The sequence below is a fragment of the Staurois parvus genome, unplaced genomic scaffold (genome assembly GCF_062004578.1).
Source record: "Staurois parvus isolate SC_StPar_1 unplaced genomic scaffold, SC_StPar_1.0 ptg002753l, whole genome shotgun sequence".
Taxonomy (NCBI): domain Eukaryota; kingdom Metazoa; phylum Chordata; class Amphibia; order Anura; family Ranidae; genus Staurois; species Staurois parvus.
Window position 1 is genome coordinate 1,907,280 of NW_028320549.1, and position 27,447 is coordinate 1,934,726.

The window sequence follows — 27,447 nt, forward strand, 5'->3', positions numbered from 1 at the left end:
ACCCGCGCCGTCATTGGCAGCTGCAGTTGTCGATCACCGGGTCCTGGACGGAGATTCCCCACCAGCACCTGGCGATCACCAAGAAACACTGACAGGTGAGAGGTCTGTATGTAAACAACACAGGTCTCACCCGTCAGTACAAACATGCTGCTTTGTATTGCTCTGCATAGCAGAGCAATACAAAACAGCATGCTTCCCTAGTAAAACACACAGCACGCATAGTAAAACAGCACATAGTTAACCCTTTGATTGACCCAGAAGTGCCCGGCAGGCAAGTGGTTAAACTGGATGACAGCGAAGGAACAAAGCAACTGCATCCTCAGTAAGTCAATGTTATTTCTATGCCTCAGAATCATAACCCAGAGACCTGCAGTCATTAACATGATGAAGTGTGAATGGATCCTAATGTGAATGAGAGGCTCAGGCAGATGTCTGCAATGGTATTCTAGACTGGCTATATGGGATGTTGGGCTCTTCTTCTCTGAGCCCCTGTACAGCATCCTTTCCGTCTCCATGTTAACAGCACAAGTCAAAACCAGAAAAGCGCAGCTACCCCGGAAGTGGTGTCCCTGAAGCTCACACATGTGTAGCGACTAGTGTACGTTTTCGTTAACCCAAGAGGGTCTGACTGCAGACTGGCGCTCCACTTTCAACAGGAAACACCTGACCTCCAGTCCACTTTTTTTTTTTTTTTTAAAGAACTTTAATGTAACAAACAACCAATGGCTGCAGACTGGAGCTCCACTCAACATGACCTCCATTCCAACATTTTTAAATAACGTAAAAAACAAGAAGCCACGTTTCCTGTGAAGTGAAGCTCCAGTCTGCAGCAGGGCCGGATGTAGCTGGTCTGATGTGGGGGTGCAGTAAAAAATGTTAGCAGGGCAGAAGATAGGGTCAGCAGTTTACTGTACAGGGGTCAGCAGGGAAGAGGACGGGGCAGAAGGGCAAAGGATGGAAATTCAGCAGAAGAGTGTATAGGAATCAGTGGGGCAAAGTACAGGGGCCCATAGGGCAGAGGACAGTGTTCAAAAGAGCAGTGTACAGGGTTCAGAGTCGCAAACGGGGGTCACTGGTGACAGGGCAGAGCCAGAGTATATGCCACAGATCTCCTCCTCCCTACAAAGCAGATAGCTGAAATTGGATTCCCTTACACAGCCACTTTCTGCACAGTGTACAGCTGGCTACTGCGCTAGTGATCCGACCTAGGAGTTTCACAGGTCAGAACTGCAACATACTGTGATATAGGAGACATTCAGAGGCTGCGGACATGGTACAAGAGATGGTCAGGGACTATGGACATGTTACAGTATAGGAGACATTCAGAGGCTGCGGACACGATGCGGGAGACCGCCAGGGGATGCGGACGCGGGAGACCGCCAGGGGCTGCGGACGCGCTACAGACTGCAAGCATGCTGCAAGTGTTTCCTAGCAGTGACCGGTGTTCTCCCAGTGTTGGAAAAACACCAGTCAGCGCATATGTGGACAGTTTTACAAAATATAAGAAAGTGGCCGAAATCCGCAGCAGTTGAAATTTCTATCTTCCGGTCAATTGCTCAAGCACAGTTAGGAGGGCAGTAAATGGTTAACACCTATGTGAAGCTGCCAGCCTGACCAGTCTAAATCAGCAAAGGCAACATAAAGGAAAGCATGAAATAAATCATGGAGGGCTCACACAGGACTCTGATCATAAACAGCTGAAAGTCATCAGTAGAGATGTGTGACCCCCTCACATGGAATGCCAGCTGCAGCGTCTTCCACAAGTCTCCTGATCGGTAGTCCCCCTCCGGTGTGCAGTGCTGGTGTACACACAGAAACAAGGAACCCAGCGGGACAAGAGCCAGGGGAGATGTTCCCTAATCAGTGATCATTACCTGAGCTGCAGGCTGGAAGGGGGACACACTGATCAGCGACCTTCTTGAAGATGCTGCAGGTAACATGTCAGTGTGTTGATGATGATTGTCAGCTGTCTGTACAGAGCTCCTTGTGTACACTGCTGTGATCCCTTTACTGCTTCTAGGGATCCTGCACTTCCTGTTTACTCTCCCTCTGAAAAGGAGGAGGAACAAGTCATTAGCAGACCCTCCCTCCTACTCAGATCAGCGGCACTATTGGTGACACACTGATCATCTACAATTACAATGATTTCACAGATAGTCAGCACAAACGGGCAAGCAAGGGTAAAGGGCGTGGCCTAATACACTCGGCAGGGGCGTGGCATTACATGTGAAAATGGGCGTGGCATGGGTTGCTAATGACGTCACGTCTCTAGCAACCAATCAGTGTCTTTCAGCGCTCTGCGTCGCTTTAGCTCAGAGGAGTGCTGACACTGCTGGGATCAACACGTATGTGGCGCAGTGGAGTGTCATACAGACGGACCAATGGACTACGAAGCCTGCACAGGTAGGAGGAGCCACGAACATATGAGCGGGGGTTGATCTGGTCTCTGGGTGGATGGGAGCGGATTGCGGAACGGAGGCGGAAAAAGACAGTAGAATTACTGGGAGCGCCCTGTATGTTTCTCCCTGCAGAAGATGAGAGCTGGCGCTTCGGAGGGGGTTGTTCTGTACCCAGAACTGCAAAATCGCGTTTATTCATGTGATTTTGCGCAGAGCAGCCGCCCTGTAGCAATATATCTGCCATAGTGCAGTGATTGGTTAATAAATCACCTATTCACCAAAGCTGTCAAATCGCCGATGTCCACAGACAAGCCGACTGTGGGGCCTAGTACAATGTAATCAGTAGTAGATATCCCAGCACCACACAGGGCATATGGCTTTGACTTCATTCTAACTTACTGCTTTGCCACACCTACCACAACACTAAGCCCCGCCTCCACCACTGGGGTCTAATAATTAATTTCTTAAATGTGGCAGTTCTGTGCTATGGATGGTGATCGGCGATCGTCTACTGCTGCCGAAAACCATGACATTCGCAGATGTATCAGAGACACACTCATCGTGGGGGAACTCATCTTGCCGCTACAACGGCATTGGGACCCACATGATCTCTAACGCTGCAGGCATCGCAGAGGACCCTCTCGGGGCCTGTGGGTTCAGGCATCGCACAGACCCCACACGGGGCCTGTGGGTGCAGGCATCGCACAGACCCCTCTCGGGGCCTGTGGGTGCAGGCATCTCACAGACCCCTCTTGGGGCCTGTGGGTGCAGGCATCTCACAGACCCCTCTTGGGGCCTGTGGGTGCAGGCATCGCACAGACCCCACACGGGGCCTGTGGGTGCAGGCATCGCACAGACCCCTCTCGGGGCCTGTGGGTGCAGGCATCGCACAGACCCCACACGGGGCCTGTGGGTGCAGGCATCGCACAGACCCCACACGGGGCCTGTGGGTGCAGGCATCGCACAGACCCCACACGGGGCCTGTGGGTGCAGGCATCGCACAGACCCCACACGGGGCCTGTGGGTGCAGGCATCGCACAGACCCCACCCGGGGCCTGTGGGTGCAGGCATCGCACAGACCCCACCCGGGGCCTGTGGGTGCAGGCATCGCACAGACCCCACCCGGGGCCTGTGGGTGCAGGCATCGCACAGACCCCACCCGGGGCCTGTGGGTGCAGGCATCGCACAGACCCCACCCGGGGCCTGTGGGTGCAGGCATCGCACAGACCCCACCCGGGGCCTGAGGGTGCAGGCATCGCACAGACCCCACCCGGGGCCTGTGGGTGCAGGCATCGCACAGACCCCACCCGGGGCCTGTGGGTGCAGGCATCGCACAGACCCCACCCGGGGCCTGTGGGTGCAGGCATCGCACAGACCCCACCCGGGGCCTGTGGGTGCAGGCATCGCACAGACCCCACCCGGGGCCTGTGGGTGCAGGCATCGCACAGACCCCACCCGGGGCCTGTGGGTGCAGGCATCGCACAGACCCCACCCGGGGCCTGTGGGTGCAGGCATCGCACAGACCCCTCTCGGGGCCTGTGGGTGCAGGCATCGCACAGACCCCTCTCGGGGCCTGTGGGTGCAGGCATCGCACAGACCCCTCTCGGGGCCTGTGGGTGCAGGCATCGCACAGACCCCTCTCGGGGCCTGTGGGTGCAGGCATCGCACAGACCCCTCTCGGGGCCTGTGGGTGCAGGCATCGCACAGACCCCACACGGGGCCTGTGGGTGCAGGCATCGCACAGACCCCACACGGGGCCTGAGGGTGCAGGCATCGCACAGACCCCACACGGGGCCTGAGGGTGCAGGCATCGCACAGACCCCACACGGGGCCTGAGGGTGCAGGCATCGCACAGACCCCACACGGGGCCTGAGGGTGCAGGCATCGCACAGACCCCTCTCGGGGCCTGTGGCTGCAGGCATCGCACAGACCCCTCTCGGGGCCTGTGGGTGCAGGCATCGCACAGACCCCTCTCGGGGCCTGTGGGTGCAGGCATCGCACAGACCCCACACGGGGCCTGAGGGTGCAGGCATCGCACAGACCCCACACGGGGCCTGAGGGTGCAGGCATCGCACAGACCCCACACGGGGCCTGAGGGTGCAGGCATCGCACAGACCCCACACGGGGCCTGAGGGTGCAGGCATCGCACAGACCCCACACGGGGCCTGAGGGTGCAGGCATCGCACAGACCCCACACGGGGCCTGAGGGTGCAGGCATCGCACAGACCCCACTCCCGGGGCCTGAGGGTGCAGGCATCGCACAGACCCCACTCCCGGGGCCTGAGGGTGCAGGCATCGCACAGACCCCACTCCCGGGGCCTGAGGGTGCAGGCATCGCACAGACCCCACTCCCGGGGCCTGAGGGTGCAGGCATCGCACAGACCCCACTCCCGGGGCCTGAGGGTGCAGGCATCGCACAGACCCCACTCCCGGGGCCTGAGGGTGCAGGCATCGCACAGACCCCACTCCCGGGGCCTGAGGGTGCAGGCATCGCACAGACCCCACTCCCGGGGCCTGAGGGTGCAGGCATCGCACAGACCCCACTCCCGGGGCCTGAGGGTGCAGGCATCGCACAGACCCCACTCCCGGGGCCTGAGGGTGCAGGCATCGCACAGACCCCACTCCCGGGGCCTGAGGGTGCAGGCATCGCACAGACCCCACTCCCGGGGCCTGAGGGTGCAGGCATCGCACAGACCCCACTCCCGGGGCCTGAGGGTGCAGGCATCGCACAGACCCCACTCCCGGGGCCTGAGGGTGCAGGCATCGCACAGACCCCACTCCCGGGGCCTGAGGGTGCAGGCATCGCACAGACCCCACTCCCGGGGCCTGAGGGTGCAGGCATCGCACAGACCCCACTCCCGGGGCCTGAGGGTGCAGGCATCGCACAGACCCCACTCCCGGGGCCTGAGGGTGCAGGCATCGCACAGACCCCACTCCCGGGGCCTGAGGGTGCAGGCATCGGGACCCACTCCCGGGGCCTGAGGGTGCAGGCATCGGGACCCACTCCCGGGGCCTGAGGGTGCAGGCATCGCACAGACCCCACTCCCGGGGCCTGAGGGTGCAGGCATCGGGACCCACTCCCGGGGCCTGAGGGTGCAGGCATCGCACAGACCCCACTCCCGGGGCCTGAGGGTGCAGGCATCGGGACCCACTCCCGGGGCCTGAGGGTGCAGGCATCGCACAGACCCCACTCCCGGGGCCTGAGGGTGCAGGCATCGCACAGACCCCACTCCCGGGGCCTGAGGGTGCAGGCATCGCACAGACCCCACTCCCGGGGCCTGAGGGTGCAGGCATCGCACAGACCCCACTCCCGGGGCCTGAGGGTGCAGGCATCGCACAGACCCCACTCCCGGGGCCTGAGGGTGCAGGCATCGCACAGACCCCACTCCCGGGGCCTGAGGGTGCAGGCATCGCACAGACCCCACTCCCGGGGCCTGAGGGTGCAGGCATCGCACAGACCCCACTCCCGGGGCCTGAGGGTGCAGGCATCGCACAGACCCCACTCCCGGGGCCTGAGGGTGCAGGCATCGCACAGACCCCACTCCCGGGGCCTGAGGGTGCAGGCATCGCACAGACCCCACTCCCGGGGCCTGAGGGTGCAGGCATCGGGACCCACTCCCGGGGCCTGAGGGTGCAGGCATCGGGACCCACTCCCGGGGCCTGAGGGTGCAGGCATCGCACAGACCCCACTCCCGGGGCCTGAGGGTGCAGGCATCGGGACCCACTCCCGGGGCCTGAGGGTGCAGGCATCGCACAGACCCCACTCCCGGGGCCTGAGGGTGCAGGCATCGGGACCCACTCCCGGGGCCTGAGGGTGCAGGCATCGGGACCCACTCCCGGGGCCTGAGGGTGCAGGCATCGGGACCCACTCCCGGGGCCTGAGGGTGCAGGCATCGGGACCCACTCCCGGGTCTGAGGGTGCAGGCATCGGGACCCACTCCCGGGTCTGAGGGTGCAGGCATCGGGACCCACTCCCGGGTCTGAGGGTGCAGGCATCGGGACCCACTCCCGGGTCTGAGGGTGCAGGCATCGGGACCCACTCCCGGGTCTGAGGGTGCAGGCATCGGGACCCACTCCCGGGTCTGAGGGTGCAGGCATCGGGACCCACTCCCGGGTCTGAGGGTGCAGGCATCGGGACCCACTCCCGGGTCTGAGGGTGCAGGCATCGGGACCCACTCCCGGGTCTGAGGGTGCAGGCATCGGGACCCACTCCCGGGTCTGAGGGTGCAGGCATCGGGACCCACTCCCGGGTCTGAGGGTGCAGGCATCGGGACCCACTCCCGGGTCTGAGGGTGCAGGCATCGGGACCCACTCCCGGGTCTGAGGGTGCAGGCATCGGGACCCACTCCCGGGTCTGAGGGTGCAGGCATCGGGACCCACCTTGGGTCTGAGGGTGCAGGCATCGGGACCCTTTCCCGGGTCTGAGGGTGCAGGCATCGGGACCCACCTTGGGTCTGAGGGTGCCGGCATCGGGACCCACCTTGGGTCTGAGGGTGCAGGCATCGGGACCCACCTTGGGTCTGAGGGTGCCGGCATCGGGACCCACCTTGGGTCTGAGGGTGCAGGCATCGGGACCCACCTTGGGTCTGAGGGTGCAGGCATCGGGACCCACTCCCGGGTCTGAGGGTGCAGGCATCGGGACCCTTTCCCGGGTCTGAGGGTGCAGGCATCGGGACCCTTTCCCGGGTCTGAGGGTGCAGGCATCGGGACCCTTTCCCGGGTCTGAGGGTGCAGGCATCGGGACCCTTTCCCGGGTCTGAGGGTGCAGGCATCGGGACCCTTTCCCGGGTCTGAGGGTGCAGGCATCGGGACCCACTCCCGGGTCTGAGGGTGCAGGCATCGGGACCCACTCCCGGGTCTGAGGGTGCAGGCATCGGGACCCTTTCCCGGGTCTGAGGGTGCAGGCATCGGGACCCTTTCCCGGGTCTGAGGGTGCAGGCATCGGGACCCACCTTGGGTCTGAGGGTGCCGGCATCGGGACCCACCTTGGGTCTGAGGGTGCAGGCATCGGGACCCACCTTGGGTCTGAGGGTGCAGGCATCGGGACCCTTTCCCGGGTCTGAGGGTGCAGGCATCGGGACCCACTCCCGGGTCTGAGGGTGCAGGCATCGGGACCCACTCCCGGGTCTGAGGGTGCAGGCATCGGGACCCACTCCCGGGTCTGAGGGTGCAGGCATCGGGACCCACTCCCGGGTCTGAGGGTGCAGGCATCGGGACCCACTCCCGGGTCTGAGGGTGCAGGCATCGGGACCCACTCCCGGGTCTGAGGGTGCAGGCATCGGGACCCACTCCCGGGTCTGAGGGTGCAGGCATCGGGACCCACTCCCGGGGTCTGAGGGTGCAGGCATCGGGACCCACTCCCGGGGTCTGAGGGTGCAGGCATCGGGACCCACTCCCGGGGTCTGAGGGTGCAGGCATCGGGACCCACTCCCGGGGTCTGAGGGTGCAGGCATCGGGACCCACTCCCGGGGTCTGAGGGTGCAGGCATCGGGACCCACTCCCGGGGTCTGAGGGTGCAGGCATCGGGACCCACTCCCGGGGTCTGAGGGTGCAGGCATCGGGACCCACTCCCGGGGTCTGAGGGTGCAGGCATCGGGACCCACTCCCGGGGTCTGAGGGTGCAGGCATCGGGACCCACTCCCGGGGTCTGAGGGTGCAGGCATCGGGACCCACTCCCGGGGTCTGAGGGTGCAGGCATCGGGACCCACTCCCGGGGTCTGAGGGTGCAGGCATCGGGACCCACTCCCGGGGTCTGAGGGTGCAGGCATCGGGACCCACTCCCGGGGTCTGAGGGTGCAGGCATCGGGACCCACTCCCGGGGTCTGAGGGTGCAGGCATCGGGACCCACTCCCGGGGTCTGAGGGTGCAGGCATCGGGACCCACTCCCGGGGTCTGAGGGTGCAGGCATCGGGACCCACTCCCGGGGTCTGAGGGTGCAGGCATCGGGACCCACTCCCGGGGTCTGAGGGTGCAGGCATCGGGACCCACTCCCGGGGTCTGAGGGTGCAGGCATCGGGACCCACTCCCGGGGTCTGAGGGTGCAGGCATCGGGACCCACTCCCGGGGTCTGAGGGTGCAGGCATCGGGACCCACTCCCGGGGTCTGAGGGTGCAGGCATCGGGACCCACTCCCGGGGTCTGAGGGTGCAGGCATCGGGACCCACTCCCGGGGACTGAGGGTGCAGGCATCGGGACCCACTCCCGGGGTCTGAGGGTGCAGGCATCGGGACCCACTCCCGGGGTCTGAGGGTGCAGGCATCGGGACCCACTCCCGGGGTCTGAGGGTGCAGGCATCGGGACCCACTCCCGGGGTCTGAGGGTGCAGGCATCGGGACCCACTCCCGGGGTCTGAGGGTGCAGGCATCGGGACCCACTCCCGGGGTCTGAGGGTGCAGGCATCGGGACCCACTCCCGGGGTCTGAGGGTGCAGGCATCGGGACCCACTCCCGGGGTCTGAGGGTGCAGGCATCGGGACCCACTCCCGGGGTCTGAGGGTGCAGGCATCGGGACCCACTCCCGGGGTCTGAGGGTGCAGGCATCGGGACCCACTCCCGGGGTCTGAGGGTGCAGGCATCGGGACCCACTCCCGGGGTCTGAGGGTGCAGGCATCGGGACCCACTCCCGGGGTCTGAGGGTGCAGGCATCGGGACCCACTCCCGGGGTCTGAGGGTGCAGGCATCGGGACCCACTCCCGGGGTCTGAGGGTGCAGGCATCGGGACCCACTCCCGGGGTCTGAGGGTGCAGGCATCGGGACCCACTCCCGGGGTCTGAGGGTGCAGGCATCGGGACCCACTCCCGGGGTCTGAGGGTGCAGGCATCGGGACCCACTCCCGGGGTCTGAGGGTGCAGGCATCGGGACCCACTCCCGGGGTCTGAGGGTGCAGGCATCGGGACCCACTCCCGGGGTCTGAGGGTGCAGGCATCGGGACCCACTCCCGGGGTCTGAGGGTGCAGGCATCGGGACCCACTCCCGGGGTCTGAGGGTGCAGGCATCGGGACCCACTCCCGGGGTCTGAGGGTGCAGGCATCGGGACCCACTCCCGGGGTCTGAGGGTGCAGGCATCGGGACCCACTCCCGGGGTCTGAGGGTGCAGGCATCGGGACCCACTCCCGGGGTCTGAGGGTGCAGGCATCGGGACCCACTCCCGGGGTCTGAGGGTGCAGGCATCGGGACCCACTCCCGGGGTCTGAGGGTGCAGGCATCGGGACCCACTCCCGGGGTCTGAGGGTGCAGGCATCGGGACCCACTCCCGGGGTCTGAGGGTGCAGGCATCGGGACCCACTCCCGGGGTCTGAGGGTGCAGGCATCGGGACCCACTCCCGGGGTCTGAGGGTGCAGGCATCGGGACCCACTCCCGGGGTCTGAGGGTGCAGGCATCGGGACCCACTCCCGGGGTCTGAGGGTGCAGGCATCGGGACCCACTCCCGGGGTCTGAGGGTGCAGGCATCGGGACCCACTCCCGGGGTCTGAGGGTGCAGGCATCGGGACCCACTCCCGGGGTCTGAGGGTGCAGGCATCGGGACCCACTCCCGGGGTCTGAGGGTGCAGGCATCGGGACCCACTCCCGGGGTCTGAGGGTGCAGGCATCGGGACCCACTCCCGGGGTCTGAGGGTGCAGGCATCGGGACCCACTCCCGGGGTCTGAGGGTGCAGGCATCGGGACCCACTCCCGGGGTCTGAGGGTGCAGGCATCGGGACCCACTCCCGGGGTCTGAGGGTGCAGGCATCGGGACCCACTCCCGGGGTCTGAGGGTGCAGGCATCGGGACCCACTCCCGGGGTCTGAGGGTGCAGGCATCGGGACCCACTCCCGGGGTCTGAGGGTGCAGGCATCGGGACCCACTCCCGGGGTCTGAGGGTGCAGGCATCGGGACCCACTCCCGGGGTCTGAGGGTGCAGGCATCGGGACCCACTCCCGGGGTCTGAGGGTGCAGGCATCGGGACCCACTCCCGGGGTCTGAGGGTGCAGGCATCGGGACCCACTCCCGGGGTCTGAGGGTGCAGGCATCGGGACCCACTCCCGGGGTCTGAGGGTGCAGGCATCGGGACCCACTCCCGGGGTCTGAGGGTGCAGGCATCGGGACCCACTCCCGGGGTCTGAGGGTGCAGGCATCGGGACCCACTCCCGGGGTCTGAGGGTGCAGGCATCGGGACCCACTCCCGGGGTCTGAGGGTGCAGGCATCGGGACCCACTCCCGGGGTCTGAGGGTGCAGGCATCGGGACCCACTCCCGGGGTCTGAGGGTGCAGGCATCGGGACCCACTCCCGGGGTCTGAGGGTGCAGGCATCGGGACCCACTCCCGGGGTCTGAGGGTGCAGGCATCGGGACCCACTCCCGGGGTCTGAGGGTGCAGGCATCGGGACCCACTCCCGGGGTCTGAGGGTGCAGGCATCGGGACCCACTCCCGGGGTCTGAGGGTGCAGGCATCGGGACCCACTCCCGGGGTCTGAGGGTGCAGGCATCGGGACCCACTCCCGGGGTCTGAGGGTGCAGGCATCGGGACCCACTCCCGGGGTCTGAGGGTGCAGGCATCGGGACCCACTCCCGGGGTCTGAGGGTGCAGGCATCGGGACCCACTCCCGGGGTCTGAGGGTGCAGGCATCGGGACCCACTCCCGGGGTCTGAGGGTGCAGGCATCGGGACCCACTCCCGGGGTCTGAGGGTGCAGGCATCGGGACCCACTCCCGGGGTCTGAGGGTGCAGGCATCGGGACCCACTCCCGGGGTCTGAGGGTGCAGGCATCGGGACCCACTCCCGGGGTCTGAGGGTGCAGGCATCGGGACCCACTCCCGGGGTCTGAGGGTGCAGGCATCGGGACCCACTCCCGGGGTCTGAGGGTGCAGGCATCGGGACCCACTCCCGGGGTCTGAGGGTGCAGGCATCGGGACCCACTCCCGGGGTCTGAGGGTGCAGGCATCGGGACCCACTCCCGGGGTCTGAGGGTGCAGGCATCGGGACCCACTCCCGGGGTCTGAGGGTGCAGGCATCGGGACCCACTCCCGGGGTCTGAGGGTGCAGGCATCGGGACCCACTCCCGGGGTCTGAGGGTGCAGGCATCGGGACCCACTCCCGGGGTCTGAGGGTGCAGGCATCGGGACCCTTTCCCGGGTCTGAGGGTGCAGGCATCGGGACCCACTCCCGGGTCTGAGGGTGCAGGCATCGGGACCCACCTTGGGTCTGAGGGTGCAGGCATCGGGACCCTTTCCCGGGTCTGAGGGTGCAGGCATCGGGACCCACCTTGGGTCTGAGGGTGCCGGCATCGGGACCCACCTTGGGTCTGAGGGTGCAGGCATCGGGTCCCACCTTGGGTCTGAGGGTGCAGGCATCGGGACCCACTCCCGGGTCTGAGGGTGCAGGCATCGGGACCCTTTCCCGGGTCTGAGGGTGCAGGCATCGGGACCCACTCCCGGGTCTGAGGGTGCAGGCATCGGGACCCACTCCCGGGTCTGAGGGTGCAGGCATCGGGACCCACTCCCGGGTCTGAGGGTGCAGGCATCGGGACCCACTCCCGGGTCTGAGGGTGCAGGCATCGGGACCCACCTTGGGTCTGAGGGTGCAGGCATCGGGACCCTTTCCCGGGTCTGAGGGTGCAGGCATCGGGACCCACCTTGGGTCTGAGGGTGCCGGCATCGGGACCCTTCTTGGGTCTGAGGGTGCAGGCATCGGGTCCCACCTTGGGTCTGAGGGTGCAGGCATCGGGACCCACTCCCGGGTCTGAGGGTGCAGGCATCGGGACCCACTCCCGGGTCTGAGGGTGCAGGCATCGGGACCCTTTCCCGGGTCTGAGGGTGCAGGCATCGGGACCCACTCCCGGGTCTGAGGGTGCAGGCATCGGGACCCTTTCCCGGGTCTGAGGGTGCAGGCATCGGGACCCTTTCCCGGGTCTGAGGGTGCAGGCATCGGGACCCACTCCCGGGTCTGAGGGTGCAGGCATCGGGACCCTTTCCCGGGTCTGAGGGTGCAGGCATCGGGACCCACTCCCGGGTCTGAGGGTGCAGGCATCGGGACCCACTCCCGGGTCTGAGGGTGCAGGCATCGGGACCCACCTTGGGTCTGAGGGTGCAGGCATCGGGACCCTTTCCCGGGTCTGAGGGTGCCGGCATCGGGACCCACCTTGGGTCTGAGGGTGCAGGCATCGGGACCCACCTTGGGTCTGAGGGTGCAGGCATCGGGACCCACTCCCGGGTCTGAGGGTGCAGGCATCGGGACCCACTCCCGGGTCTGAGGGTGCAGGCATCGGGACCCACCTTGGGTCTGAGGGTGCAGGCATCGGGACCCTTTCCCGGGTCTGAGGGTGCCGGCATCGGGACCCACCTTGGGTCTGAGGGTGCAGGCATCGGGACCCACCTTGGGTCTGAGGGTGCAGGCATCGGGACCCACTCCCGGGTCTGAGGGTGCAGGCATCGGGACCCACTCCCGGGTCTGAGGGTGCAGGCATCGGGACCCACTCCCGGGTCTGAGGGTGCAGGCATCGGGACCCTTTCCCGGGTCTGAGGGTGCAGGCATCGGGACCCACTCCCGGGGTCTGAGGGTGCAGGCATCGGGACCCACTCCCGGGGTCTGAGGGTGCAGGCATCGGGACCCACTCCCGGGGTCTGAGGGTGCAGGCATCGGGACCCTTTCCCGGGTCTGAGGGTGCAGGCATCGGGACCCACTCCCGGGTCTGAGGGTGCAGGCATCGGGACCCACTCCCGGGTCTGAGGGTGCAGGCATCGGGACCCACCTTGGGTCTGAGGGTGCAGGCATCGGGACCCTTTCCCGGGTCTGAGGGTGCAGGCATCGGGACCCACCTTGGGTCTGAGGGTGCCGGCATCGGGACCCACCTTGGGTCTGAGGGTGCAGGCATCGGGTCCCACCTTGGGTCTGAGGGTGCAGGCATCGGGACCCACTCCCGGGTCTGAGGGTGCAGGCATCGGGACCCACTCCCGGGTCTGAGGGTGCAGGCATCGGGACCCTTTCCCGGGTCTGAGGGTGCAGGCATCGGGACCCACTCCCGGGTCTGAGGGTGCAGGCATCGGGACCCACTCCCGGGTCTGAGGGTGCAGGCATCGGGACCCTTTCCCGGGTCTGAGGGTGCAGGCATCGGGACCCACTCCCGGGTCTGAGGGTGCAGGCATCGGGACCCTTTCCCGGGTCTGAGGGTGCAGGCATCGGGACCCACTCCCGGGTCTGAGGGTGCAGGCATCGGGACCCACTCCCGGGTCTGAGGGTGCAGGCATCGGGACCCACCTTGGGTCTGAGGGTGCAGGCATCGGGACCCTTTCCCGGGTCTGAGGGTGCCGGCATCGGGACCCACCTTGGGTCTGAGGGTGCAGGCATCGGGACCCACCTTGGGTCTGAGGGTGCAGGCATCGGGACCCACTCCCGGGTCTGAGGGTGCAGGCATCGGGACCCACTCCCGGGTCTGAGGGTGCAGGCATCGGGACCCTTTCCCGGGTCTGAGGGTGCAGGCATCGGGACCCACTCCCGGGTCTGAGGGTGCAGGCATCGGGACCCACTCCCGGGTCTGAGGGTGCAGGCATCGGGACCCACTCCCGGGTCTGAGGGTGCAGGCATCGGGACCCACTCCCGGGTCTGAGGGTGCAGGCATCGGGACCCACTCCCGGGTCTGAGGGTGCAGGCATCGGGACCCTTTCCCGGGTCTGAGGGTGCAGGCATCGGGACCCACTCCCGGGTCTGAGGGTGCAGGCATCGGGACCCTTTCCCGGGTCTGAGGGTGCAGGCATCGGGACCCACTCCCGGGTCTGAGGGTGCAGGCATCGGGACCCACTCCCGGGTCTGAGGGTGCAGGCATCGGGACCCACTCCCGGGTCTGAGGGTGCAGGCATCGGGACCCTTTCCCGGGTCTGAGGGTGCAGGCATCGGGATTCTTTCCCGGGTCTGAGGGTGCAGGCATCGGGACCCACTCCCGGGTCTGAGGGTGCAGGCATCGGGACCCACTCCCGGGTCTGAGGGTGCAGGCATCGGGACCCACTCCCGGGTCTGAGGGTGCAGGCATCGGGACCCACTCCCGGGTCTGAGGGTGCAGGCATCGGGACCCACCTTGGGTCTGAGGGTGCCGGCATCGGGACCCACCTTGGGTCTGAGGGTGCCGGCATCGGGACCCACCTTGGGTCTGAGGGTGCAGGCATCGGGACCCACCTTGGGTCTGAGGGTGCAGGCATCGGGACCCACTCCCGGGTCTGAGGGTGCACTCATCGGGACCCACTCCCGGGTCTGAGGGTGCAGGCATCGGGACCCACTCCCGGGTCTGAGGGTGCAGGCATCGGGACCCACTCCCGGGTCTGAGGGTGCAGGCATCGGGACCCACTCCCGGGTCTGAGGGTGCAGGCATCGGGACCCACTCCCGGGTCTGAGGGTGCAGGCATCGGGACCCACTCCCGGGTCTGAGGGTGCAGGCATCGGGACCCACTCCCGGGTCTGAGGGTGCAGGCATCGGGACCAACTCCCGGGTCTGAGGGTGCAGGCATCGGGACCCACTCCCGGGTCTGAGGGTGCAGGCATCGGGACCCACTCCCGGGTCTGAGGGTGCAGGCATCGGGACCCACTCCCGGGTCTGAGGGTGCAGGCATCGGGACCCACTCCCGGGTCTGAGGGGGCAGGCATCGGGACCCACTCCCGGGTCTGAGGGTGCAGGCATCGGGACCCACTCCCGGGTCTGAGGGGGCAGGCATCGGGACCCACTCCCGGGTCTGAGGGTGCCGGCATCGGGACCCACTCCCGGGTCTGAGGGTGCCGGCATCGGGACCCACTCCCGGGTCTGAGGGTGCCGGCATCGGGACCCACTCCCGGGTCTGAGGGTGCCGGCATCGGGACCCACTCCCGGGTCTGAGGGTGCCGGCATCGGGACCCACTCCCGGGTCTGAGGGTGCCGGCATCGGGACCCACTCCCGGGTCTGAGGGTGCCGGCATCGGGACCCACTCCCGGGTCTGAGGGTGCCGGCATCGGGACCCACTCCCGGGTCTGAGGGTGCCGGCATCGGGACCCACTCCCGGGTCTGAGGGTGCCGGCATCGGGACCCACTCCCGGGTCTGAGGGTGCCGGCATCGGGACCCACTCCCGGGTCTGAGGGTGCCGGCATCGGGACCCACTCCCGGGTCTGAGGGTGCCGGCATCGGGACCCACTCCCGGGTCTGAGGGTGCCGGCATCGGGACCCACTCCCGGGTCTGAGGGTGCCGGCATCGGGACCCACTCCCGGGTCTGAGGGTGCCGGCATCGGGACCCACTCCCGGGTCTGAGGGTGCCGGCATCGGGACCCACTCCCGGGTCTGAGGGTGCCGGCATCGGGACCCACTCCCGGGTCTGAGGGTGCCGGCATCGGGACCCACTCCCGGGTCTGAGGGTGCCGGCATCGGGACCCACTCCCGGGTCTGAGGGTGCCGGCATCGGGACCCACTCCCGGGTCTGAGGGTGCCGGCATCGGGACCCACTCCCGGGTCTGAGGGTGCCGGCATCGGGACCCACTCCCGGGTCTGAGGGTGCCGGCATCGGGACCCACTCCCGGGTCTGAGGGTGCCGGCATCGGGACCCACTCCCGGGTCTGAGGGTGCCGGCATCGGGACCCACTCCCGGGTCTGAGGGTGCCGGCATCGGGACCCACTCCCGGGTCTGAGGGTGCCGGCATCGGGACCCACTCCCGGGTCTGAGGGTGCCGGCATCGGGACCCACTCCCGGGTCTGAGGGTGCCGGCATCGGGACCCACTCCCGGGTCTGAGGGTGCCGGCATCGGGACCCACTCCCGGGTCTGAGGGTGCCGGCATCGGGACCCACTCCCGGGTCTGAGGGTGCCGGCATCGGGACCCACTCCCGGGTCTGAGGGTGCCGGCATCGGGACCCACTCCCGGGTCTGAGGGTGCCGGCATCGGGACCCACTCCCGGGTCTGAGGGTGCCGGCATCGGGACCCACTCCCGGGTCTGAGGGTGCCGGCATCGGGACCCACTCCCGGGTCTGAGGGTGCCGGCATCGGGACCCACTCCCGGGTCTGAGGGTGCCGGCATCGGGACCCACTCCCGGGTCTGAGGGTGCCGGCATCGGGACCCACTCCCGGGTCTGAGGGTGCCGGCATCGGGACCCACTCCCGGGTCTGAGGGTGCCGGCATCGGGACCCACTCCCGGGTCTGAGGGTGCCGGCATCGGGACCCACTCCCGGGTCTGAGGGTGCCGGCATCGGGACCCACTCCCGGGTCTGAGGGTGCCGGCATCGGGACCCACTCCCGGGTCTGAGGGTGCCGGCATCGGGACCCACTCCCGGGTCTGAGGGTGCCGGCATCGGGACCCACTCCCGGGTCTGAGGGTGCCGGCATCGGGACCCACTCCCGGGTCTGAGGGTGCCGGCATCGGGACCCACTCCCGGGTCTGAGGGTGCCGGCATCGGGACCCACTCCCGGGTCTGAGGGTGCCGGCATCGGGACCCACTCCCGGGTCTGAGGGTGCCGGCATCGGGACCCACTCCCGGGTCTGAGGGTGCCGGCATCGGGACCCACTCCCGGGTCTGAGGGTGCCGGCATCGGGACCCTTTCCCGGGGTCTGAGGGTGCAGGCATCGGGACCCTTTCCCGGGGTCTGAGGGTGCAGGCATCGGGTTCCACTCCCGGGGTCTGAGGGTGCAGGCATCGGGACCCACTCCCGGGTCTGAGGGTGCAGGCATCGGGACCCACTCCCGGGTCTGAGGGTGCAGGCATCGGGACCCACTCCCGGGTCTGAGGGTGCAGGCATCGGGACCCACTCCCGGGTCTGAGGGTGCAGGCATCGGGACCCTTTCCCGGGTCTGAGGGTGCAGGCATCGGGACCCTTTCCCGGGTCTGAGGGTGCAGGCATCGGGACCCACTCCCGGGTCTGAGGGTGCAGGCATCGGGACCCACTCCCGGGTCTGAGGGTGCAGGCATCGGGACCCACTCCCGGGTCTGAGGGTGCAGGCATCGGGACCCACTCCCGGGTCTGAGGGTGCAGGCATCGGGACCCACTCCCGGGTCTGAGGGTGCAGGCATCGGGACCCACTCCCGGGTCTGAGGGTGCAGGCATCGGGACCAACTCCCGGGTCTGAGGGTGCAGGCATCGGGACCCACTCCCGGGTCTGAGGGTGCAGGCATCGGGACCCACTCCCGGGTCTGAGGGTGCAGGCATCGGGACCCACTCCCGGGTCTGAGGGTGCAGGCATCGGGACCCACTCCCGGGTCTGAGGGTGCAGGCATCGGGACCCACTCCCGGGTCTGAGGGTGCAGGCATCGGGACCCACTCCCGGGTCTGAGGGTGCAGGCATCGGGACCCACTCCCGGGTCTGAGGGGGCAGGCATCGGGACCCACTCCCGGGTCTGAGGGGGCAGGCATCGGGACCCACTCCCGGGTCTGAGGGGGCAGGCATCGGGACCCACTCCCGGGTCTGAGGGGGCCGGCATCGGGACCCACTCCCGGGTCTGAGGGTGCCGGCATCGGGACCCACTCCCGGGTCTGAGGGTGCCGGCATCGGGACCCACTCCCGGGTCTGAGGGTGCCGGCATCGGGACCCACTCCCGGGTCTGAGGGTGCCGGCATCGGGACCCACTCCCGGGTCTGAGGGTGCCGGCATCGGGACCCACTCCCGGGTCTGAGGGTGCCGGCATCGGGACCCACTCCCGGGTCTGAGGGTGCCGGCATCGGGACCCACTCCCGGGTCTGAGGGTGCCGGCATCGGGACCCACTCCCGGGTCTGAGGGTGCCGGCATCGGGACCCACTCCCGGGTCTGAGGGTGCCGGCATCGGGACCCACTCCCGGGTCTGAGGGTGCCGGCATCGGGACCCACTCCCGGGTCTGAGGGTGCCGGCATCGGGACCCACTCCCGGGTCTGAGGGTGCCGGCATCGGGACCCACTCCCGGGTCTGAGGGTGCCGGCATCGGGACCCACTCCCGGGTCTGAGGGTGCCGGCATCGGGACCCACTCCCGGGTCTGAGGGTGCCGGCATCGGGACCCACTCCCGGGTCTGAGGGTGCCGGCATCGGGACCCACTCCCGGGTCTGAGGGTGCCGGCATCGGGACCCACTCCCGGGTCTGAGGGTGCCGGCATCGGGACCCACTCCCGGGTCTGAGGGTGCCGGCATCGGGACCCACTCCCGGGTCTGAGGGTGCCGGCATCGGGACCCACTCCCGGGTCTGAGGGTGCCGGCATCGGGACCCACTCCCGGGTCTGAGGGTGCCGGCATCGGGACCCACTCCCGGGTCTGAGGGTGCCGGCATCGGGACCCACTCCCGGGTCTGAGGGTGCCGGCATCGGGACCCACTCCCGGGTCTGAGGGTGCCGGCATCGGGACCCACTCCCGGGTCTGAGGGTGCCGGCATCGGGACCCACTCCCGGGTCTGAGGGTGCCGGCATCGGGACCCACTCCCGGGTCTGAGGGTGCCGGCATCGGGACCCACTCCCGGGTCTGAGGGTGCCGGCATCGGGACCCACTCCCGGGTCTGAGGGTGCCGGCATCGGGACCCACTCCCGGGTCTGAGGGTGCCGGCATCGGGACCCACTCCCGGGTCTGAGGGTGCCGGCATCGGGACCCACTCCCGGGTCTGAGGGTGCCGGCATCGGGACCCACTCCCGGGTCTGAGGGTGCCGGCATCGGGACCCACTCCCGGGTCTGAGGGTGCCGGCATCGGGACCCACTCCCGGGTCTGAGGGTGCCGGCATCGGGACCCACTCCCGGGTCTGAGGGTGCCGGCATCGGGACCCACTCCCGGGTCTGAGGGTGCCGGCATCGGGACCCACTCCCGGGTCTGAGGGTGCCGGCATCGGGACCCACTCCCGGGTCTGAGGGTGCCGGCATCGGGACCCACTCCCGGGTCTGAGGGTGCCGGCATCGGGACCCACTCCCGGGTCTGAGGGTGCCGGCATCGGGACCCACTCCCGGGTCTGAGGGTGCCGGCATCGGGACCCACTCCCGGGTCTGAGGGTGCCGGCATCGGGACCCACTCCCGGGTCTGAGGGTGCCGGCATCGGGACCCACTCCCGGGTCTGAGGGTGCCGGCATCGGGACCCACTCCCGGGTCTGAGGGTGCCGGCATCGGGACCCACTCCCGGGTCTGAGGGTGCCGGCATCGGGACCCACTCCCGGGTCTGAGGGTGCCGGCATCGGGACCCACTCCCGGGTCTGAGGGTGCCGGCATCGGGACCCACTCCCGGGTCTGAGGGTGCCGGCATCGGGACCCTTTCCCGGGGTCTGAGGGTGCCGGCATCGGGACCCTTTCCCGGGGTCTGAGGGTGCAGGCATCGGGACCCTTTCCCGGGGTCTGAGGGTGCAGGCATCGGGTTCCACTCCCGGGGTCTGAGGGTGCAGGCATCGGGACCCACTCCCGGGTCTGAGGGTGCAGGCATCGGGACCCTTTCCCGGGGCCTGAGGGTGCAGGCATCGGGACCCACTCCCGGGTCTGAGGGTGCCGGCATCGGGACCCACTCCCGGGTCTGAGGGTGCCGGCATCGGGACCCACTCCCGGGTCTGAGGGTGCCGGCATCGGGACCCACTCCCGGGTCTGAGGGTGCCGGCATCGGGACCCACTCCCGGGTCTGAGGGTGCCGGCATCGGGACCCACTCCCGGGTCTGAGGGTGCCGGCATCGGGACCCACTCCCGGGTCTGAGGGTGCCGGCATCGGGACCCACTCCCGGGTCTGAGGGTGCAGGCATCGGGACCCACTCCCTGGTCTGAGGGTGCCGGCATCGGGACCCACTCCCGGGTCTGAGGGTGCCGGCATCGGGACCCACTCCCGGGTCTGAGGGTGCCGGCATCGGGACCCTTTCCCGGGGTCTGAGGGTGCAGGCATCGGGACCCTTTCCCGGGGTCTGAGGGTGCAGGCATCGGGTTCCACTCCCGGGGTCTGAGGGTGCAGGCATCGGGACCCACTCCCGGGTCTGAGGGTGCAGGCATCGGGACCCTTTCCCGGGGCCTGAGGGTGCAGGCATCGGGACCCTTTCCCTGGGTCTGAGGGTGCAGGCATCGGGACCCTTTCCTGGGTCTGAGGGTGCAGGCATCGGGACCCTTTCCTGGGTCTGAGGGTGCAGGCATCGGGACCCTTTCCTGGGTCTGAGGGTGCAGGCATCGGGACCCTTTCCTGGGTCTGAGGGTGCAGGCATCGGGACCCTTCCCTGGGTCTGAGGGTGCAGGCCTCGGGACCCTTCCCGGGGTCTGAGGGTGCAGGCATTGGGACCCACCTTGAGTCTGAGGGTGCAGGCATCGGGACCCTTCCCGGGGTCTGAGGGTTCAGGCATCGGGATTTACCTTGGGTCTGAAGGTGCAGGCATCGGTACCCTTTCCTGGGTCTGATGGTGCCGGCATCGGGACCCTTTCCTGCGCTCCCCTACCTGGAACTGCAAAATCATGTCTATATATGTGATTTCACGCACCTGTGCCGCCCTTTAGCCGCATTTCTGCTATAGGGCAACACGGAAGCGGTTAAGGGCCAGTTCACATCAGAATGCAGTGCGGGAAACCGGGGTTCTATGAGCATTTCCTGCACTGCATTTAAAACACACTGCACTTGAGTTCTGCAACAGGTGTCCATGTTAACAACATCCCAAAAGCAGCTCACAAACGCAATGCATTTGCCTGCACTGGATCACATGGTACAGTAGTACCATTCGATCCGGATGCTGTGCGTTTTATAAAGTAGCGCATGCACTACTTTTGGTGTGGTTCAAATGAATGGGACGAAATTGCACTGTACCCGTATCGCATGTGAATCGCACAGAAACATGCTGCTGTGAACCGTCCCGAAGGGAAACATTAGCTGATAGAAAAATGTAAACTGCCAGTTCTAGCCTCTGCCTCTGAAATTGCCAGCTGCCATGTTATGTCATGTTAACCCTGTAACACTGGTACAGCTCCAATTCCAAACAAAGTTAGTAAAATCTACAATGTATTACTGAGGTAATCCAACACTCTCTCCCTGAGGTAATCCGACACTCTCTCACTGAGGTAATCCAACACTCTCTCCCGGAGGTAATCCAACACTCTCTCCCTGAGGTAATCCGACACTCTCTCCCTGAGGTAATCCAACACTCTCTCACGGAGGTAATCCAACACTCTCTCCCTTAGGTAATCCAACACTCTCTCCCTGAGGTAATCCAACACTCTCTCCCTGAGGTAATCCAACACTCTCTCCCTGAGGTAATCCAACACTCTCTCCCTGAGGTAATCCAACACTCTCTCCCTGAGGTAATCCAACACTCTCTCCCTGAGGTAATCCAACACTCTCTCCCTGAGGTAATCCAACATTCTCTCGCTGAGGTAATCCAACCCCTTCTATTACTGAGGTAACCCGATCCCCTCTCGTTACTGAGGTAACCCGACCCCCCTCTCGTTACTGAGGTAACCCGACCCCCCTCTCGTTACTGAGGTAACCCGACCCCCCTCTCGTTACTGAGGTAACCCGACCCCCCTCTCGTTACTGAGGTAACCCGACCCCCCCTCTCGTTACTGAGGTAACCCGACCCCCCCTCTCGTTACTGAGGTAACCCGACCCCCCCTCTCGTTACTGAGGTAACCCGACCCCCCCTCTCGTTACTGAGGTAACCCAACCCCTCTCATTACTGACGTAATCCAACCCCCTCTCATTACTGACGTAATCCAACCCCCCTCTCATTACTGACGTAATCCAACCCCCTCTCATTACTGACGTAATCCAACCCCCTCTCATTACTGACGTTATCCAACCCCCTCTCATTACTGACGTAATTCAACCCCCTCATTACTGACGTTATCCAACCCCCTCATTACTGATGTAATTCAACCCAGCCTTTTTCAACCAGGATGCCTTCTGGGGTGCCTTGACAAAATGACTAAAATTGCTCCAAATTGCCTAGAAATTGTGCACAGGCAGCTTGCTCTGGTGGCACAAATAGAAGAGAAGAAGCCAGCCGCTTTAAGGACTAAAACTCAACTCCAAGAAGAAATCTATTTATTTTTGGAAAGCCGGATAAATATTGATGTTCTTGTACCATTCTTCCTATGCCTCTGGCAGCTTTTCAAGAAATGAGTGGAGCTGTTGTCACTGAGACATGAAGACAGAGACAATAAATTTAATCCGTTAGATATTCTTGGGAAAAAGTGTTTTCTTGCAGTCTGTCTCTACAGGAAGTGGTGGAAATCTCCCTAACAGGTACATTGACAGTATAAACCCAACAAAAGTTGTACCCCTTACCCATCCTGTGCTAATCTAACAAAAAAAAAAGTTTTTTATCTGGAGTTTGTCTTCAATCTACAAAAGGTTTAGTCATTTTATATAAAAACTGCTGTACAGGCTGATTTGTCCAGTGAGCAAAGCCACACTGATAAAGATAATGTTCTGTTGACAAAAAATAATAATTATTAATATTATACCTTTATGAGTTTATATGCAGTGCACAAACAATAGTGGTTGTGTTTTATTAATCCTTTTCTTTTCCATAAAGGGAAAACTAAACAAAGTATCGGAAGCTAGGCAGAGCACACAAGGATCTGTTCCCTTGTAAATGTAACCAAATTAATTTCTTTATTGCAGCAATATTAGGATGCCATACGGGCTTCCAAAGCTGGCAGATCAGTGAATCTGGCAGAGCTCCCAGTACCTCCAGGTAACATATTACTTGTTTTGTTCTACATGTAAATTCCATCAAAAAGCTTATTGACGCAGGCTAACATTTCTTCTGATTGCAGGCCTAGTTTTTATTTTTAATCCTTTAACTTGTTGCCGACCGCAGATAGCCGAATGACGGCTGCACTGCGGCCGGCCATTTCTGAGTGGACGTCATATGACGTCCCCCCAGAACGCGCTCGGCGATCTCCGTGATCGCTGTGTCCTACGGACACAGCTGATCACGTGATGTGGTAAAAGGCCAATCACAGCGGCCTTTTACCACCTGATCAGCGGTGTCCAATGACACGCTGATCAGAGGGAAATGCAAGTGCCGGTTCTCGGCTGCACTTTCCTCTGATCCTCTTTTCCACTTTACGCTGTCAGATCGTGAGGAAAGTACTGCCGAGAACCGGCAGTTGTCGGAGCGGGGATCGGCACCGATCAGCAGGGCACTGATGATCAGTGCCCTGATGATCGGTGCCCAGCAGTGCCACCCGCAAGTTCCGCCCACCTGTGCCCAGCAGTGCGCCCACTAGCTCCGCCCACCTGTGCCCAGCAGATCACCCACCTGTGCCCAGCAGTGCACCCACCTGTGCCACTCTGCAGTGCCACCTACCTGTGCCCAGCAGTGCCACCTACCTGTGCCCAGCAGTGCCACCCACCTGTGCCCACCAGTGCCACCCACCTATGCCCACCCACCAGTGCAGCCCAGCAGTGCTGCCAGTCAGTGCCACCAGTCAGTGCCCAGTGGTTGTGCCAGTCAGTGCCGCCAGTCAGTGCCCAGCAGTGATGCCAGTCAGTGCCGTCTATCAGTACCCATCATCAGTGTCACCTATCAGTGCTGCATATTAGTGCCGCCTATCCGTGACACCTCATTAGTGCTGTCTATCAGTGCCGCCTATCTGTGCCACCTCATTAGTACTGCCTATCAGTGCCCTTTTGTGCTGCCTATCAGTGCCGCCTATCGGTGTCCATCAGTGCTGCCTCATCAACGCACATCAGTGAAGGAGAAAAATTACCTGTTTGAAAAATTTTATAATAGAAACAAAGAAACTTTTTTTTTTTTTCAAATTTTTGCAATTTTTTATTTATAGCGCAAAAAGTAAAGCGCCCAGTGGCGATTAAATACCACCAAAAGAAAGCTCTATTTGTGAGAAAAAAATGATCAAAATTTCATATGGGTACAATGTTGCATGACCGCGCAATTGTCAATCAAAGTGCGGCAGCGCTGAAAGCTGAAAATTGGCCTGGTAAACAAGGGGGTATAAGTGCCTGGTAGGCAAGTGGTTAAAGCAGTCCTAGTTGCTAAAGTAATACTGGCCGTAGACGGTTCATTTTTTTTTTTGATCAGTTAGCTAGTTGACCGAAAAAAAAAAAGTGAATGGATTCCCTCATCCACACAAGCTAGGTGGATGGAGGAATCCTCCCTGCTGTGCCATTGTATTCTGACAGTGGGTCTTTTCCACTGTTAGAATACTTTGATCAGTAGCTGCAGCCAATTTGCTGCAAGCTGTTAACTGACAAAAGTTTTCCAACAGTCGATGAGGAATGGCCATAGATGAATTGAAATTTGTATGGTCCTTGCCGAACCGGCTTAATTCAGTCCATCTATGGGTAGATTAAGACTTCTCTTCCCAGGAGTGCCGATTTCCTGGTTCTCTGCTGTGCTTTGTGGTTTCTTCAGCTGCTGTGCCACTACAGGATACAGTGGTGACATCAGGGCTGTTTGGTTGAATCACGGTTGACATGTCAGACTTTACATGCCCGTCAGGCACCATTTTTTCTTCACTACTGCAGCGATCAGTAATACAGGCAGCAGGAGAGATGAGTACTCCAAGTCTTTGCAAAGGACAAATGTACTTAAAGTTTTTATTTCAGCCGCATATGTTTACTGTTTTGCCTGGTATATTGGCGGGGTAATCCTAATGACTAGTAGGGTCATAACAAGATATAAAATAGCTGGCCAAAATGGCACAGTTGTGGCAGGTAAACAGGAAAATGTATATATTTAAATTTTCTAATAGCATTGGAATGTTGTCTTTAATTTGACAGCCTTCCTCTTATATTGTTGCCATCTCCGCAGTAACACAGCTGATCCGGTAAATCACAGATCAATAAGAAGATAGGCTTTTTTGTATCATGGGTTGTCAAGGGGCAACTTAGATCCGTGAGAGTATAAAAAATACAGTGAGCGCTCCAATGGTCAGCAGCTGAACATTCAAGGAAAACACTTAAAAGTCCCAAAAATATATATATATAAAGAAAATGCAGCGCTGTGTGATGTTACTATATTGCGGGCAAATATAAATAATAAATGAAACCAAAGCAAATGAATAAAAAAATAAATAAATAAATCACAGTCCAGTAATGGTGCTTGCTGATTCCCAGTGCAAAAGTTAGAAATGCGCACTAACCAGAAACGTATTAATACATATGTGTATATGATATCATGGAGATTCCCCTCTCTTTTCTGGTCTGGTAATGGGCAGGAGCTGGAGATAGTAGAAATGAAGTACCCTCGTGTGGTGAAATGGAGGTACAGCAGGTCACAGAAATCCTTACAGAAGTGTGTGAAGTGGAAAATTCCTCCTCTCAAAGGCTGGTGCAGGGATCAATCTGGGTCTGCAGAAGCTGAAAAGGCTCATCGCAGAAGACACAGGAAAGAACCCATAGTGTAGTAGGTTGATGAAAATGATTTTATTCAAGAAAAACAGGAGTGTTCAGAAAAAACTCACAATGGTGCCAGGTTTAATCAAATGACTGACCATTTAAAATTAAAGATGGCCGCCGGGCCTCCACGTGGCACCGGCGGCGTAGTGTCAATGGCGTCCTGGGCTCCACCTAAAATAATTGTGTGGTTTCTGTACATTATCCCATGTAGCATATGGTAGTACATGAAAAATTACGTTGGCATTTCTTAAAATTTTAGTGGCACTCCAACTCACCTAGGCAGTGCGCTGTATTGCCTATATGTTAACTATTAGTGCGTTGTAGTATGCTGTGTTGGGAAAAAAATAGTGCTTGTCCAGGTTTCGTGTGTTGTGGTGGTTTGGCAGCACCAAAATGAGAGGGCTTCCTAACCCAACGCTTTTCAACTCATAAATGTTGCATGTTAAAGATACATGTTGGAAAAAAAACATGATGTTTTATGCATTCTGGGGGTTTGGTAGCCACTTCACTGCAGCGCACATCAACACATGAATACTGCACATTAAATGCACATGTATTACCAAGTCACAGTCCTGTGAATAGGCCCTAAGGGCAAATTTCCACTTCAGCATTCCCTTGCAGAGTTTTTTCTTGTTTTCCAGTAAAGCAACCCATTCATTATATATTGGCTGCTCCTGAACTGTGACAGACAAAAAAATAAATTCACATTTCCCTTTTATTGCATCCAGTACATTGTGTGTTGGCTGCTATTGTACAGTGTTTTAGGGTGGCTTTTGCACATCACTCTGCACATAGTTACCATTGTGGCAACTGTGAATGGACTCTTAAGAGATACTATAATAGAAAGTACAAGACATGAGCCTTCAGCCAATCTTTATTCTATTTCAAGTGGACTTCTCACCTTTTTTGGAGGGGGAGAACCATTTTATGATCTCAACCAGCTTTTTGGGTTTCAGTCTCCTTACCGTGTAGAAATACCTCCTTGGTTAAAGAATGCAATTTCCTTGTAGGGTTTCCTCCATCCCCTGGCATGGAGAGCGCGGGAGATGTGAGGTGTGGAGAAAGCTTTGGAAGCTGCTCAGAAGTTGGCACATGCTGGTGAGGATGATGAAGCTGAAGATGAAGAGGAGGAGGTAGGCAATTGTTGATTACTGAATCTCTAAACTATAAACTCTAGTTACCCCTTGAATACTCCCCTCTGATTTGACCCACAGAGGATTTCTTGTTTTTATTTTATTTAAACAGTCTCATCCGGTAATTAAAAATAAAGTTGCTTAAAAGAGCGACTAAAATTGCATTTTGCACACACGTTTTTTCGCATCAAGCATTTAAACGTTTGTGGATTTCGTTGGCCAGGATAATAATTTATTCAGACCATTACAATATCTCCCTGGTTCGTTGCAGGAGTAGAAAGGCTTCAGCTGGGTCCCTGGACATCCAGCAGGCCTTCGATTGCTGCCTTAAAAAAATATTTTCTGGAGAAAAGAATTCTTGTGGTCAATAAAATTTGAAAGTGTACTTACATCTGTGTTGTTGCTTGAAACCAAAGAATGTTCAGCAACCTGTTGTCACACTTATCGCAAACCTTTGGATTGGCCACTTTCTAGGCTGTAGGGCAGCCCACAAACTTTATCGGAAATTACTGATGTGTTGTCCTACTGTGTGTGTAGTGATTTGTATCATTAAAGTGTTCTTCTTTTTTTTTTATTGCCATTCATATCAAACATGTTATACTTACCTGCTCTGTGCAGTGGTTTTGCACAGAGCAGCCCCAATCCTCCTCATCTCGGGTCCCCTGCTTCTG

General features: G+C 62.2%; 1 protein-coding gene across 1 annotated transcript in view; it reads left to right on the forward strand.

Moving 5' to 3' along the window:
* Nucleotides 1–2,381: 2,381 nt before the first annotated feature.
* LOC149429296 (coiled-coil and C2 domain-containing protein 1B-like) overlaps nucleotides 2,382–27,447 on the forward strand; it is a 36,188-nt gene continuing 11,122 nt past the window's right edge. Inside the window, exon 1 of the mRNA XM_089666606.1 lies at nucleotides 2,382–2,403. Coding sequence (XP_089522732.1) covers nucleotides 2,382–2,403 — 22 coding nt within the window. The remainder of the gene's footprint in view (nucleotides 2,404–27,447) is intronic.